Source organism: Eleutherodactylus coqui, chromosome 1, assembly GCF_035609145.1.
Source record: "Eleutherodactylus coqui strain aEleCoq1 chromosome 1, aEleCoq1.hap1, whole genome shotgun sequence".
Lineage (NCBI taxonomy): Eukaryota > Metazoa > Chordata > Amphibia > Anura > Eleutherodactylidae > Eleutherodactylus > Eleutherodactylus coqui.
In genome coordinates, this window is record NC_089837.1 from 49,272,061 (window position 1) to 49,289,964 (window position 17,904).

Consider the following 17,904-nt stretch of genomic DNA (forward strand, 5'->3'; position numbering starts at 1 on the left):
ACTCAGTTATTGTCTGCAGCTTCCAAAACACATAATGCAACGTTATCTTCAACTGGTTAAATGGTAATATTTAGCCCGGTTTGGCTTGAGAGTCTTCAGCTGCTCAGGCTGACCGTAAGTCAAACGGTGTAAACAGCAACAACATGAGGAGAAAAGCAGGCTCCTTAAAAACACTTTTATCTTTAATCACAAAAAATGCATAAAATCATAAATGATGGGTACCGTGTGACACCATGTCAACGCAGACGCTTTTCGAAAGACACTGCTTTCTTGATCGCAGTTAACAGACTGACACGGTGCTTCCCCTTAAAAACAATTATGGACCAATGATTTAAATATGTGCACATTTCCGCACACTTAATAGCAACACCCAGAATCACATAAGAGGAAAAATAAAGAAAGAGGAAAAAAAAATCAAACATAAATAAAAGGTGTTTTTAAGGAGCCGGCTTTTCTCCTCATGTTGTTATCTGCAGCACCTGCGACGTCTCGTAAACTGGGTAGGCCTGCAGCCTGTACACAAACACAGGCACAGAGGACTAATCCACTCTGAGGATGTTGATGAGTGGGGAGAGGTGAGTATATAATTTGTTATTTCACTGCATGAGGTCTGGATTTACAAAAATTGTACAATTTGAACAACCCCTTAGTGACCAGCCCACAGTGTTTTTTACGTTCTGGCCTGCTAGGCTTTAATCCCCGAGGATGTAAAAACATGCATCCTCTGGGGATTAAAACCCTGCAGACTTTGGACGTGACAGCTCCATCCTGTCAGTTACCGGAGATAGACGACATCCTGGAGCTGTCATCCCGCGCCCCAGGTAACCTCCCCCCCCCCCTCCCCCGCCACGCGATTGCCGGTATCCACTGGCAATCATGTTAAAGTCGATGAGAAGTAAATAAAAGATAGTTTCAGCTCCCCTTATGGATCGGATCCATAAAGGGAGCTGAGAATGCTCACCCCCATTCTCCGCGATTTCTTCGGCATTCTGGCATGCATATAAGACACCATTACTTCATGCACAGAGGGTCGGGAGGCCAGGGAAATTTAAAAACGCCCTGCTCCCAGCTAGTATGAGTAGTTCAGAGCAGGGAGCTGACACCCGGAGCCACTGTATGCGGTTCCCAGTCACATGATTGCTGCTATCCAAAATGATAAGAGTGATCACATAAAAGTAAAAAAAAAGAGTAGAAAAAAAAAAAAGTTAGTTTCATATCCATGAGGGGAAATGAAATTGGGTACCAAGGACCCTGGATTTATCCGCGGACCTTATCCGGGCTTTTGCGTACGTGCCCGTTGCCAAAATGGCAGGTGCATGCGCAAAAGTAGCAGATTGCTGGGGTAATTTAAAATCTCCCCACACCTGGCTACTAAATGTAGCCGAGAGCCTGGAGATCTCACAGAGGGGCCGCAGTACAAAGTTCTTGGTCACGTAATTACCATTAATTATTGGATAACAGCAATCATGTAAAAGTAAAAAAATGTTAAGTTTCACCTCCCGTCAGGGATCCAAACTGTGAGAGAAGGTGAAATTACTCGCCTAAGGCTTGCGGCGATTTCTCCAGATGGTATCCTTATCTGTGGACCTTTCCCCAGCTTTAGCACATGCGTCCGTCATCAAATTGGCAGACGCAAGTGCAGAAGCTGGGGAGGCCTGGAAAAATGTAAAATCTCACTGCTCCTGGCTACTAAAGGTACCCAACCACATGGAGCAGTAATTGTTGTTAATCCAACCAGAAGGATGGCAACAAGCAGGCCATTTCAAATCTCCAAAGGGGAAAAAGAAAAAGAATAAAGAAGAGATGACACAGGAGGACACTTGAAAAAGGCCGGCTACTTAAGGTCCATGATACTTGATCTCACCGCCGCTGACTGATGGGATTTAGACCCACAGAGCGACCTCTCTCTTGCACTCTAAGATGCAGGACACACTGTTAATGTTTAGCCTGTTCTATTATCTATGCATACCTTTTGTAGGGGTTGCATTGCGGTAGTGCCCGATCGACCAGGCTTGCTTCGCCTGTAGTGATCTGGCTAAACCGCAATTTTGTACCTCTAGAGTTTGAAAATTTTCGTGTTAACTGGTGGCAGGGAGCGGCACCTTTTTGACAGGGGCGTACTTCCTGCAACCACTGGTCCTTACAACTTCCGTAGAGTTCCCCACACGGCACTCACGGAAGCTGTTCATATCCTTTAATCTTATACCTCAACAGCCGATATAGCTACCCCCCCCCCCTTCTTTTCGCTTCTCCTCCCTAACTCCTACCCCCCTCCTCCTTTAACTTCTTTAATTTGTGGTCGTCACCTCCTTCCACCCCTAACTTCTATCTCTAGCTGATATCCATCCTGCCTAAACGTTCAAGTAACAACCAGAACCTCAGTGTTTAACAACCCGGGTGTACATTAGCTAACGGTTTTGATTCCTTTGAAGCTTTGGCCTTCTCCTCCGGGACAGACGAGGGTAGTATTCACTTCACGTCATTTAACGTCCGTGGTTTGAATTCTCCGAATAAGAGACAACGTGGCTCAGATCCTAAAAAAATGTAAGTCCAAGATTTTACTATTGCAAGAGACACATTTTAAAGGGGACAGACACTTCTCACTACCAGGGGGGTTCTCCCAACAGTGTTTCCACAACTCCCACCCAGAGTCGGCTTCGAAAGGGGTGTCCATACTGTTTCATAATTCCATACCCTTCACGCTCACTGCACAATACTCCGACGGTGAAGGTAGGGCCCTCATCCTTAAAGGCAAGATCAGAAACATCAAAATAACAATCGCAAATCTATATGCCCCAAACTCAGAACAAATCCCATGGATAACAAAACAACTTGAAATACTCAAACAATTTGCGGAGGGTCACATAATCCTAGGAGGGGACCTAAACATTACCATAAACCCCCTACTGGATTCCTCCTCAGCCCGTTCCCAGATCTTCCTGGCCAAATTAAAAAGACTTGGCAGGTCGTTGCAGGAGCTGGGAGCGGTGGATGTGTTGCGGCTGTCACGGCCCTCCTCTAAGGATTTCACCTTCTACTCACAAATACACGCCTCCTTCCAGAGACTGGACTATATCTTCGCCTCCTCTGGCCTCCTACCGAGCCTCGGGGAAACTAAAATGGACTCTATAACAGTGTCGGACCACGCCCCTGTACACGCCGACTTCCAACTAAGCAACGAGTCCCCCCGCAAATGGATATGGCGTCTTAACAATTCTCTTCTAGACTCTACTGACGAGAGTTCCCGCTTAGGGGTTCTGATAGACAAATTTTTTAAAATAAATCGAAAAGACAATCCCAAAATCCCATTGATTTGGGAAACTCATAAAGCATTCACGAGGGGCCACTTGATAGCATTAGGATCCAGAATTAAAAAGCAAAAACAAAGAGACAACTATCTCCTAAGAATTGCCAAATTAGAACAAGCAACCAAATTAGCTCAGACCAAAGCGAACCTAGATGAACTAACCACAATAAGAAAAAACCTACGCTGCTGCCTTAATGAGGTGTTTAATAAAAAACACAGCTTCCTTAAACAACGATTATACTCACATGGTAATAAGGGAAGCAAACTGACGACAGCTCTACTCAAGAATTTTCGATCTAGAAACCACATTCAGATGATAAAAACGCACTCGGGGTCAATAGTCTCCACATTCCCAGAAATAGCAAAAGAATTCCAATACTTTTATTCCCAACTCTACAACCTAGAGGATTGTGAGACCTCCCCAGTCAGACATAAAGTCAAAACCCAGATCGACTCCTTTCTAAACTCCCTGAACCTCACAAAGCTTGACAACAAAGGCACCGCTATCCTTCTCAATCCAATCACAACAAAAGAAGTAGAGGAGATAATAGACTCCTGCCCCCAGGGAAAAAGCCCCGGACCGGATGGCCTCTCAATAGCTTATTACAGAGCCTTCAAATCTCAACTCATTCCACACCTGACAGATGTTTAATGCACTTCTCAAAGGGGAGAGACTACCCAGACAGGCCCAGGAAGCTCATGTCACCCTAATTCATAAAGATAACAAAGATCCGAAAGCATGTGGTAGCTGCAGGCTCATCTCAATTAACCTGGACATGAAGATATGGGCCAAATTATTAGCTAAAAGATTGGAAGACTTCATCCCTGCCATTGTCAACCCTGAACAAGCAGGATTTGTGAAGGGCAGAGAAGGCAGAGACCACTGCATACGCTTACTACACGCAATAAAATACTCCCAAAAACGCAATGTCCCTATGGCACTGATTTAGCACTGATGCTGAGAAGGCCTTTGACAGGGTGGACTGGACCTATATGGACAGAGTTCTCCAACTTTAACTTTCCGGCCCCTTTCATCGCTGCGATCTTTTCCTTATATACTGAACCCCATGCTAGGCTAAAGATCAATGATATACTATCTCCTCTCTTTGACATCCACAATGGCACCCGCCAGGGCTGCACCCTCTCTCCCACTTCATTTATACTGGCCATGGAACCCTTACTCCAATGGGTGAGACAAGACCCAGTGATAAAGGGATTAACAATTGGCAAATATAAACTTTCAGCGGCAGCCTTTGCGGATGACATAATGTTCATTGTAACTGAGCCGGAGAGAAGCATACCTAGACTTACATCCATACTAAATGACTTTGGAGCCCTTTCAAATTTTAAAATAAATTTCTCCAAGTCAACAATATTAAATATCTCGATACCCAAAAAACACTGTAGCGCGTTAAGGTCCAGTTCACCCTTGTCTTGGTCAGAAGTATCGGTAGACTACCTAGGAGTAAAACTCACCAAAAAAATAGAGAACATATTCAACCAAAGTTTCTTGCCTCTGATAGATCAGGTAAAAGCACTCTTGCGTTCCTATGACTTGCCAGCTCTATCCTGGTTTGGTAGGAAAAATGTATTAAAATCATATGTCCTTCCCATAGTGATATATAAACTCCGTTTACTTCCTATACATCTGCCAGCGACCTTCTTTAAAACCCTACGTATGGCTTTCTCGGGGTTCGTTTGGTGGCAGAGGAGACCCAGATTGGCGTATAGCCTGATGATTAAAAGGAAAGCCGAGGGGGGAATAAACCTCCCATCTATTCAAGACTTCTACAAAGCTACCCAACTCAGATACTGGATAGACTTAACTAATACCACAAAAGATCCAATTCTGTGTGCGCTTGCAGAGGAGGCGCATGGGGACTTCTTTCTAGAGGACCTCTGGCTTCCAAAGAAGACCACATATAGGGCTAAAAACTTCAACCCTTTGCTCAGAGGACCCTGCGAGATCTGGGACGGGCTGAATGAATCCCTAGCTCCTAAACCTTTGCCAAAAGCACCACTTCAGACAGTATACAAAATGCTAGGTATCCCTCAAGACCCAGGGGTATCCAGGGTATGGAAGGGTACACACAACAAGCGGATAGAAGATCTACAAGCTTTACACCATTCCCCGGAGGAGATTAGACAAAACCTCCTCCCCCGCAAAACCTTCTCCTTTCTGCAGATAAAGCATATCCATAAAATTTTCACGGAGTTCCATGCTAAATGCAAATCTTCCCGACCCAAAACACAATTTGAAAAAATTCTCAGTGAAAATAATCCCAAAATGCTCAAAATCTCATACCTGAGAAAACACTTCATTTCACCTCGGTCTTTTACCAAACCCACCTTTCTCACGTCGTGGGAAAAAGAATTGGGGATATCCCTATCGAATGAGGATATAAACCTCATCCTGGGGACAGCCTACGGCCTCTCTCCATGCATCCTCATGCAGGAAAGCCATTACAAGTTACTAGTCAGATGGTATAAAACCCCGCAATGGCTATGTAACTATAAGCTAGCACCCTACAACAGATGCTGGAGATGTGATTCTGGGGTTGGATCCTACCTCCACATCTGGTGGGAATGCCCAGACATTACACCCTACTGGAGAGGGGTCGAGGAAGTCCTCAGACTGATCCACCCAAATATTTCCCTAACAGCGTACATGATCTTCTTATGGAAACCCTCATCGGCTTTCCACCCTTTGAAAAACAAACTAACGGCTTTCCTCTTGGATACAGCTAAAGCGTTAATCCCCCTACACTGGCTGCAAAAAGTACCCCCTTCCATATCCCGATGGAGGGGAAAAAACAAATGCTGTGTAATATGGAGGAATTGTTGAGCTGGTCTAAAGGTACCCATGACAAGTTCCTCCAGATCTGGACCCCATGGAGAAACCTGAGACACAACTTGTAACCTAGGGAATACCTGAAAAACAAACAAACAAAAAAAAGGAATTAAAACAAAGGTAAAATAAATTTACCAGAAATCCCTTTATCTCCACCCCCCTTCTCCTCCCTCCCCTTGGGAGGGCAGCCTCGGTTAGACGGCGCCTCTATATCACTAAGCCCATGGAGGCCTTGAGGCCTCGGACGCTTGACGTTTAGCGAAGTGCCCCGTCTAAAGCTGAATTTGGAACCCTCGCTGTCCCGGACTGGGTAAGAATCATACCACATATATGTCGGAGCTGGACTTCTTATCTATCTGCCCCCCCCCCTCTTTTTCTCGTAACCACCCACCACACCTCTTTACTCCCTACCCCTCCCCCATCCTCCCCCACCCCATTGTTATTCTCTGTTACAGATTTGGCTCCATAATTCATTCTGTGTATAGCTATAACAGACAAGATGGATAATCATTAGGAGCCACTTGAATAGTTCTGTAGTTTACTGTAGCTTTGAGAAAGTCAAGAAAGAAATGTATACCAGTTTTGTTCATAATTGTAATTCTACTGATAGAGTCCGCGCTAAGACAAACTCTCTCAACTTGATCTGATATATCAGCGCAAGCTTGTATGTATGAAACCCTGTTTATTGAAAATTTAATAAAAATTGATTAAAAAAAAAAAAAAAGTAACAGAGCCCGACAACCTCTCCCCTTCACCCCAGCTTCCCTAATACCTTGCATTATGGGCAAAAAATCTTCACCATCCTCCCACATCTAGAATAAAATGTCCATGACAATTCATCAGATCCTAAACAGCCCCCAAATCACGAAATAAGAACAAATAGAACCTCTTATCCCTAGCCACAAGCCCAACTGCTTAGAAGCCCTAAATCTATATAAGCCACTTTCAAAATTTCACAATCTATACCATAAAAAATTAAGAGATCCATTATGGTTTGAAACCTATCACTACCAAAACACTGCAAAAAATAAATGAATCAGTATATGTATAATTAATAGCCACCCTCTGCTTTCTATCACTGAGCAGTTACTTACCCGCTTACACACATTCTCACCCAGACCAAACATTCTAATTTTATATACCAACCTTTTATGCAGCACAGTATCAAACGCTTTGAAAAAGTCCAGATATACAAGATCCAGTGACTCTCCCCGGTCCAGTCTAGAACTTACCTCCTCAAAGCTGATCAGGTTAGTTTGACAGGAGCGATCTCTCACAAGTTACATTTATTGGAATAGTTATTATTTTGTAATTTGATGTATCTGGGTATTCTCAGTGTTTAAGGTTCAGAGCGGAGACCGTTTCAAAGAATGTCTCCCAGCTTGTTTAAGCATTGCAAGTGCAGCTCAGGGATTTTAATGGGAACTATGTGATGATACTTTTCACCTTTGGTGCTACAAGGAAATTCAATACTTGTAGTTGTTGTTTCAGCAGGACAACCTTAACAATAATCATCTTATTGCCACATGAGTGGTTAAAATGGATAAGACCTTTAACTCCAACTGGAAACCTGAGCATTTACATCTAATTACAATACACTTTGTATATTTAAACCTCAAGTCATAATCACAGGAGTTTGAAAATAGGAGATCTATGGTGCTGTGCACAGGGTTCACAAAAAGGAAGATGAGGTGAGAATGAAAGAGAGAGAGTATAAGCAAGACAAAAAAGAAAGGAAAGAAGAGATAAATGGAGAGAGAAAGAGAGGAGGCAAAAAAGAGCATAAGAGAGGAAAACAGAGGAGGAGAAAGGAGATGAGAAAAGGGATAAGAAAAGATGGAAAGGAGAAGACAAAGAGTAGATGAAAGAGGAAGAGGAAAAAAAAGGAAGAGGGGAGAACAAGGAGAGGAATAAGATGAGAAGAAATAGAGGAAAGGAGAAGAGAGGAGATCACTGATCACTGTGAAAACTGGAATATTTGTTCTCACGTAGTGAGAAATATATTAAAAATATAACATAAGAAGGAGAGTGAAAAAAGAGGAGAGGAGAAGAAAGAAGTGGAGGAGAAGGAAAAGAAGAATTGAGAGGGGAAGGAAAGTGGAGGGGGAAAAAAGTGTAGCAGTAGAGGAAAGAAAAGACCCAGGAAGGAGATAAGAGGGAAGGAGAAGAAAGGGAAAGAGAGGGGGGAGAGGAAAAGAAAGATAGGAGGGGAGGAAAAGCAAAAGAGAGGAAAAAAGGAGAACAATAAGAAGAGAAGAAAGAGGAGTGGAGAAGAAAAGAAATAGAGTAGGGGAAAGAACAGGAGGGAAAAGACAGAAAGAAAAGAAAGGAGAAGAACGAGAAGAAAAGGAGGAGCATTGAGTGGATTTATTGGCTCAAAAAACACTGTGAAAGCTGGAACATTGGTTGTCACTTAGATAGTGATAAATATTTCTTAAAAATATCTGTTTAATAGAGATGAGCGAGCATACTCGTCCAAGCTTGATGCTCGTTCGAGTATTAGGGTGCTCGAGATGCTCGTTACTCGAGACGAGCACCACGCGGTACTCGTCTCGATTAAACGAGCACTGACCATTGAATTCAATGGAGCCGGCAATACAGCCGGCTCTATTGAAAGCAATGGGCTGCCGGCGATCGCGGGATGAATTGTCGGGAAGAGCTTAAATATATAAGCCCTTCCCTGCAATTCATCCAGAAATGTGTAAAAATAAAAAATATATATATACTTACCTGGTCCCGGCAGACGGAGTTCAGCGTGGCAGGCTGCAGTTCTCCTGAACTGCTCTGAACAGCTGTGAGTAGTATTCAGCAGCCGGGGATTTAAAATCCCCGCCTGCTGAATGAGATGCCTCTGATTGGTCACAGCCTGAACAATCAGAGGCATCCCTCACTCACACCCATTCATGAATTCATGAATGGGTGTGAGTGAGGGATGCCTCTGATTGGTCAGGCTGTGACCAATCAGAGGCATCTCATTCAGCAGGCGGGGATTTTAAATCCCCGGCTGCTGAATACTACTCACAGCTGTTTAGAGCAGTTCAGGAGAACTGCAGCCTGCCGCGCTGAACTCCGTCTGCCGGGACCAGGTGAGTATATATATATTTTTTATTTTTACACATTTCTGGATGAATTGCAGGGAAGGGCTTATATATTTAAGCTCTTCCCGACAATTCATCCCGCGATCGCCGGCAGCCCATTGCTTTCAATAGAGCCATTGCCGGCTCCATTGAATTCAATGGGCTAACATCGTTCTTCTCTGCCACAGCTGTTACAGCTGTGGCAGAGGAGAACGATCTTTACGCTGACAGTGGGGGGGGGGGGGGGTCTCACTCTTGCCGCTATTGTGGCTTAATAGTGGGACCTGGGAACTTGAGATGCAGCCCAAAATGTAGCTCCTCGCCTGCCCTATTTGTTTCTGTGTCCTTTCCATCACTTTCTTGTGTTTTGCAGATTTTCACAAATGAAAACCTTAGCGAGCATCGGCGATATACAAAAATGCTCGAGTCGCCCATTGACTTCAATGGGGTTCGTTACTCGAAATGAACTCTCGAGCATCACTGAAAGTTCGACTCGAGTAACGAGCACCCGAGCATTTTGGTGCTCGCTCATCTCTACTGTTTAACATAAAAACTTACACAAGCAATAAATTATTTTCTGATGAGAAGTTCACTGAATGTTACCACCACTAAGTGTTGTATTTCCAGGCATCCCATTCTCTCATGGTGAGAACTGGAAAATAATGAGAAGATTCACATTGTCTAAACTACGGGATTTTGGCATGGGCAAGAGGACACTAGAGGATCGGATCATTGAGGAATGTGGATATTTCATTAAACTATTGGAATCTCTGGAAGGTAACAGTAATAAATGCTACAGATTTATTTTACTGCTTCTCAAGTGTATTGCTTAATGTATACCTTAACCCCTTAATGACATGGCCTATTTTGGCGTTGAGGACCAAGCGATTTGGTATTTTTCCATCTCCATTTTTCAAAAGCCATAACTTTTTTTTTTTTTTTTTCCGTGGACGCGGCCGTATAAGGGCTTGTTTTTTGCGCGGAGAGCTGTAGTTTTTATCTGTGCCACTTTTGCGTACATAGACTATCGTAAAATTTTTATTTTTGCTTTATGATAACAGGGAGAAAAAACGCATCAATTCTGCCATAGATTTTTTTTTTTCTTTTTCTTACAGCGTTAATCATGCAGCATAAATGACACAATAAATTTTTTTCTGCGGGTCGGTACGGTTACAACGATACCAAAATTGTTATATTTTTTTTGAGGTTTTTGCAATAAAACCCCCTTTTTTTGGAATTTTTTTTTTTTCTCTATAGCTGCATTCAAAGTCCTGTAACTTTTTCTTTTTCTATGTATGGAGCTCTATGAGGGCTTATTTTTCGCTAGACAAGCTGCAGTTTTTATTGGAACAATTTTGGGGAATGTATGGCTTTTTTGATCACTTTTATTGCATTTTTTTGGGAGGCAAAATGCTAAAAATTAGCATTTTGCCTGTCTTTTTGCGTTTTTTTTTTTTACGCTTTTTGTCGTACAAAATAAAAAGCATGTTCAACTTTTTGTACACGTCGTTACGGACGCGTCAATACCCAATATGTGGGGTTCTAATCTTTTTTTAACCTTTTTTTATGCTAATATTAGAAAAAGCATAAAAAAAGGTGTGTTTTTTTGGGTTTTTTTTCCATTTTTGTTACATTTTTCTTTTTTCTACGTTTTTCTTTTCTTTTTTTTACACTATTCGAGTCCCTCTGAGGGTCTTGCAGCACTGTGCCTATGATCGCTGTCATAAGGCATGGCAGAGCTACTGCTCTGCCATGCCTTATAGCTTATACAGCGATCCTAGGCATAGGCAATACAGGACGCCAGTGTCTGGTGTCCTGTTGCCATGGTGACAGGCTGGGCTCTCGCGATGACATCGCGAGAGCCGGCCGGAGACACAGAGGGAGCGCGATCCCTCTGTGAACTCTTTCCCTGCCGCGATCTACTTAGATCGCGGCAGGGAAGGGGTTAACAGCTGGGGGGCGCATCTCCGATGCCCCCCCCGCTGTTGCAGCGGGACACCGGCTGTGAATGACAGCCGGCTCCCGCTGCGGGATAGCGCGGGATCTTATGTGATCTCGCGCTATCCCCAGGACGTACCGGTACGTCCTGTTGCGGGAAGTACCAGGCTCCCAGGACGTACCGGTACGTCCTGGAGCGGGAAGGGGTTAAAGGGGTTTCTCATCACAGTACATTATGAGAAAATGAGATTGGATACACAACCAATTATGTTTATAGTTTGGGAAATTAAAAGTAGGTGAAGTTAGTATACAGTAGCTAGATTTAATTTGTTAGATACTTATAATTACGTTTATACTTATGTGTAACAGAACAATATATATTAAATATGCTTCAACCTTTGGGCTGATAACAGAGAAACAATAGCTTAAAACTCATACCACAGAGGGAGTCAGGGATCACTTGACCTGGGGCTGATCAATGTATCCAGGAGTCTGCTGAGCTATTGATGTCTGGAAATCAGCATGGATGTACCACAGCTGTGTATGTGTGATGGGTGTGAAGCAGGATGCATGTAGTAGAGCTGTGTGCCTGATGTGTGGGGATCATAATAGATATACCATATAGCACAGCTGCACCAGAAACACTGGTATTATAATTTCCCAATTTGACCCTTTTGCTTTAACTTTGGTGGCTGATTTTGGTGTCATTAGATGAGGCACATGTTCTCCACTGCCGTAAAATCATTAAACGTCAGTTTAATAGCTTCTGTGAGCAGTCAGGTGAGTTTAAAAGTTACAATGTAAAGTCTATGGCACTGCTGCTGTGTCAGTGCGAGATAGTAAAGCATTGAGTTGCTAAACAATGCTGATAGGAAGCCTAGCAAAGCAAAGAGTGGGGCTGCATGGGGGAGGAAGAGAGACATACGCATCAAACAGAGGCCCAGAAAGAGAGAGACACGAGACACACCGAGACAAAGACAGAGATAGAGAGAGAGACATGCACATGGCAGACAGAGACACAGAAAGAGATAGAGAGACAGAGACACACACAGCGGACAGAGTGAGACAGAGAAAGAGAGAGACACACAAAGCAGACAGAGAGAGAGAGATAGAGAGAAAAACACACACGGTGGACAGAGAGAGAGAGACCCACATGGCAGACAGAGAGAGAGGCAGACAGAAAGAAACAAAAGAAAGACACAAAGAAAGAGAGATACCGAGAGAGACAGAGCAAGTCACAGAGGGAAAGAGACACACACAGCACAGAGAGAAAGAGACACACACAGCACAGAGAGAAAGAGACACACACAGCACAGAGAGAAAGAGACACACACAGCACAGAGAGAAAGAGACACACACAGCGCAGAGAGAAAGAGACACACACAGCGCAGAGAGAAAGAGACACACACAGCGCAGAGAGAAAGAGACACACACAGCGCAGAGAGAAAGAGACACACACAGCGCAGAGAGAAAGAGACACACACAGCGCAGAGAGAAAGAGACACACACAGCGCAGAGAGAAAGAGACACACACAGCGCAGAGAGAAAGAGACACACACACAGCGCAGAGAGAAAGAGACACACACAGCGCAGAGAGAAAGAGACACACACAGCGCAGAGAGAAAGAGACACACACAGCGCAGAGAGAAAGAGACACACACAGCGCAGAGAGAAAGAGACACACACAGCGCAGAGAGAAAGAGACACACACAGCGCAGAGAGAAAGAGACACACACAGCGCAGAGAGAAAGAGACACACACAGCGCAGAGAGAAAGAGACACACACAGCGCAGAGAGAAAGAGACACACACAGCGCAGAGAGAAAGAGACACACACAGCGCAGAGAGAAAGAGACACACACAGCGCAGAGAGAAAGAGACACACACAGCGCAGAGAGAAAGAGACACACACAGCGCAGAGAGAAAGAGACACACACAGCGCAGAGAGAAAGAGACACACACAGCGCAGAGAGAAAGAGACACACACAGCGCAGAGAGAAAGAGACACACACAGCGCAGAGAGAAAGAGACACACACAGCGCAGAGAGAAAGAGACACACACAGCGCAGAGAGAAAGAGACACACACAGCGCAGAGAGAAAGAGACACACACAGCGCAGAGAGAAAGAGACACACACAGCGCAGAGAGAAAGAGACACACACAGCGCAGAGAGAAAGAGACACACACAGCGCAGAGAGAAAGAGACACACACAGCGCAGAGAGAAAGAGACACACACAGCGCAGAGAGAAAGAGACACACACAGCGCAGAGAGAAAGAGACACACAGCGCAGAGAGAAAGAGACACACACAGCGCAGAGAGAAAGAGACACACACAGCGCAGAGAGAAAGAGACACACACAGCGCAGAGAGAAAGAGACACACACAGCGCAGAGAGAAAGAGACACACACAGCGCAGAGAGAAAGAGACACACACAGCGCAGAGAGAAAGAGACACACACAGCGCAGAGAGAAAGAGACACACACAGCGCAGAGAGAAAGAGACACACACAGCGCAGAGAGAAAGAGACACACACAGCGCAGAGAGAAAGAGACACACACAGCGCAGAGAGAAAGAGACACACACAGCGCAGAGAGAAAGAGACACACACAGCGCAGAGAGAAAGAGACACACACAGCGCAGAGAGAAAGAGACACACACAGCGCAGAGAGAAAGAGACACACACAGCGCAGAGAGAAAGAGACACACACAGCGCAGAGAGAAAGAGACACACACAGCGCAGAGAGAAAGAGACACACACAGCGCAGAGAGAAAGAGACACACACAGCGCAGAGAGAAAGAGACACACACAGCGCAGAGAGAAAGAGACACACACAGCGCAGAGAGAAAGAGACACACACAGCGCAGAGAGAAAGAGACACACACAGCGCAGAGAGAAAGAGACACACACAGCGCAGAGAGAAAGAGACACACACAGCGCAGAGAGAAAGAGACACACACAGCGCAGAGAGAAAGAGACACACACAGCGCAGAGAGAAAGAGACACACACAGCGCAGAGAGAAAGAGACACACACAGCGCAGAGAGAAAGAGACACACACAGCGCAGAGAGAAAGAGACACACACAGCGCAGAGAGAAAGAGACACACACAGCGCAGAGAGAAAGAGACACACACAGCGCAGAGAGAAAGAGACACACACAGCGCAGAGAGAAAGAGACACACACAGCGCAGAGAGAAAGAGACACACACAGCGCAGAGAGAAAGAGACACACACAGCGCAGAGAGAAGAGACACACACAGCGCAGAGAGAAAGAGACACACACAGCGCAGAGAGAAAGAGACACACACAGCGCAGAGAGAAAGAGACACACACAGCGCAGAGAGAAGAGACACACACAGCGCAGAGAGAAAGAGACACACACCGCGCAGAGAGAAAGAGACACACACAGCGCAGAGAGAAAGAGACACACACAGCGCAGAGAGAAAGAGACACACACAGCGCAGAGAGAAAGAGACACACACAGCGCAGAGAGAAAGAGACACACACAGCGCAGAGAGAAAGAGACACACACAGCGCAGAGAGAAAGAGACACACACCGCGCAGAGAGAAAGAGACACACACAGCGCAGAGAGAAAGAGACACACACCGCGCAGAGAGAAAGAGACACACACCGCGCAGAGAGAAAGAGACACACACCGCGCAGAGAGAAAGAGACACACACCGCGCAGAGAGAAAGAGACACACACCGCGCAGAGAGAAAGAGACACACACCGCGCAGAGAGAAAGAGACACACACCGCGCAGAGAGAAAGAGACACACACCGCGCAGAGAGAAAGAGACACACACCGCGCAGAGAGAAAGAGACACACACCGCGCAGAGAGAAAGAGACACACACCGCGCAGAGAGAAAGAGACACACACCGCGCAGAGAGAAAGAGACACACACCGCGCAGAGAGAAAGAGACACACACCGCGCAGAGAGAAAGAGACACACACCGCGCAGAAGAGACACACACCGCCAGAGAAGAGACACACACCGCGCAGAGAGAAAGAGACACACACCGCGCAGAGAGAAAGAGACACACACCGCGCAGAGAGAAAGAGACACACACCGCGCAGAGAGAAAGAGACACACACCGCGCAGAGAGAAAGAGACACACACAGCGCAGAGAGAAAGAGACACACACAGCGCAGAGAGAAAGAGACACACACCGCGCAGAGAGAAAGAGACACACACCGCGCAGAGAGAAAGAGACACACACAGCGCAGAGAGAAAGAGACACACACAGCGCAGAGAGAAAGAGACACACACAGCGCAGAGAGAAAGAGACACACACAGCGCAGAGAGAAAGAGACACACACAGCGCAGAGAGAAAGAGACACACACAGCGCAGAGAGAAAGAGACACACACAGCGCAGAGAGAAAGAGACACACACAGCGCAGAGAGAAAGAGACACACACAGCGCAGAGAGAAAGAGACACACACAGCGCAGAGAGAAAGAGACACACACAGCGCAGAGAGAAAGAGACACACACAGCGCAGAGAGAAGACACACACAGCGCAGAGAGAGAGACACACACAGCGCAGAGAGAAGAGACACACACAGCGCAGAGAGAAAGAGACACACACAGCGCAGAGAGAAGAGACACACACAGCGCAGAGAGAAAGAGACACACACAGCGCAGAGAGAAAGAGACACACACAGCGCAGAGAGAAAGAGACACACACAGCGCAGAGAGAAAGAGACACACACAGCGCAGAGAGAAAGAGACACACACAGCGCAGAGAGAAAGAGACACACACAGCGCAGAGAGAAAGAGACACACACAGCGCAGAGAGAAAGAGACACACACAGCGCAGAGAGAAAGAGACACACACAGCGCAGAGAGAAAGAGACACACACAGCGCAGAGAGAAAGAGACACACACAGCGCAGAGAGAAAGAGACACACACAGCGCAGAGAGAAAGAGACACACACAGCGCAGAGAGAAAGAGACACACACAGCGCAGAGAGAAAGAGACACACACAGCGCAGAGAGAAAGAGACACACACAGCGCAGAGAGAAAGAGACACACACAGCGCAGAGAGAAAGAGACACACACAGCGCAGAGAGAAAGAGACACACACAGCGCAGAGAGAAAGAGACACACACAGCGCAGAGAGAAAGAGACACACACAGCGCAGAGAGAAAGAGACACACACAGCGCAGAGAGAAAGAGACACACACAGCGCAGAGAGAAAGAGACACACACAGCGCAGAGAGAAAGAGACACACACAGCGCAGAGAGAAAGAGACACACACAGCGCAGAGAGAAAGAGACACACACAGCGCAGAGAGAAAGAGACACACACAGCGCAGAGAGAAGAGACACACACAGCGCAGAGAGAAAGAGACACACACAGCGCAGAGAGAAAGAGACACACACAGCGCAGAGAGAAAGAGACACACACAGCGCAGAGAGAAGAGACACACAGCGCAGAGAGAAGAGACACACACAGCGCAGAGAGAAGAGACACACACAGCGCAGAGAGAAAGAGACACACACAGCGCAGAGAGAGAGAGACACACACAGCGCAGAGAGAAGAGACACACACAGCGCAGAGAGAGAGAGACACACACAGCGCAGAGAGAAGAGACACACACAGCGCAGAGAGAAGAGACACACACAGCGCAGAGAGAGAGAGACACACACAGCGCAGAGAGAAGAGACACACACAGCGCAGAGAGAGACACACACAGCGCAGAGAGAGAGACACACACAGCGCAGAGAGAAGAGACACACACAGCGCAGAGAGAGAGACACACACAGCGCAGAGAGAGACACACACAGCGCAGAGAGAGACACACACAGCGCAGAGAGAAGAGACACACACAGCGCAGAGAGAGAGAGACACACACAGCGCAGAGAGAGAGAGACACACACAGCGCAGAGAGAGAGAGACACACACAGCGCAGAGAGAGAGACACACACAGCGCAGAGAGAGAAGAGAGACACACACAGCGCAGAGAGAGAGAGAGACACACACAGCGCAGAGAGAGAGAGAGACACACACACAGGCAGAGAGAGAGACACACACAGGCAGAGAGAGAGAGAGACACACACAGCGCAGAGAGAGAGACACACACAGCGCAGAGAGAGAGACACACACAGCGCAGAGAGAGAGAGACACACACAGGGCAGAGAGAGAGAGACACACACAGCGCAGAGAGAGAGAGACACACACAGCGCAGAGAGAGAGAGACACACACAGCGCAGAGAGAGAGAGACACACACAGCGCAGAGAGAGAGAGACACACACAGCGCAGAGAGAGACACACACACAGCGCAGAGAGAGAGACACACACACAGCGCAGAGAGAGACACACACACAGCGCAGAGAGAGACACACACACAGCGCAGAGAGAGAGCACACACACAGCGCAGAGAGAGAGCACACACACAGCGCAGAGAGAGAGACACACACACAGCAGAGAGAGACACACACACAGCGCAGAGAGAGACACACACACAGCGCAGAGAGAGACACACACACAGCGCAGAGAGAGACACACACACAGCGCAGAGAGAGACACACACACAGCGCAGAGAGAGACACACACACAGCGCAGAGAGAGACACACACACAGCGCAGAGAGAGACACACACACAGCGCAGAGAGAGACACACACACAGCGCAGAGAGAGACACACACACAGCGCAGAGAGAGACACACACACAGCGCAGAGAGAGACACACACACAGCGCAGAGAGAGACACACACACAGA

The 17,904-nt window shown here is 46.5% G+C and overlaps 1 protein-coding gene across 1 annotated transcript in view; it reads left to right on the forward strand.

Annotated features, from left to right (window-relative positions):
- LOC136620584 (cytochrome P450 2K6-like) overlaps window positions 1-17,904 on the forward strand; it is a 63,813-nt gene that overhangs the window by 7,738 nt on the left and 38,171 nt on the right. The window contains exon 3 of the mRNA XM_066595448.1: window positions 9,863-10,012. Coding sequence (XP_066451545.1) covers window positions 9,863-10,012 — 150 coding nt within the window. The remainder of the gene's footprint in view (window positions 1-9,862; window positions 10,013-17,904) is intronic.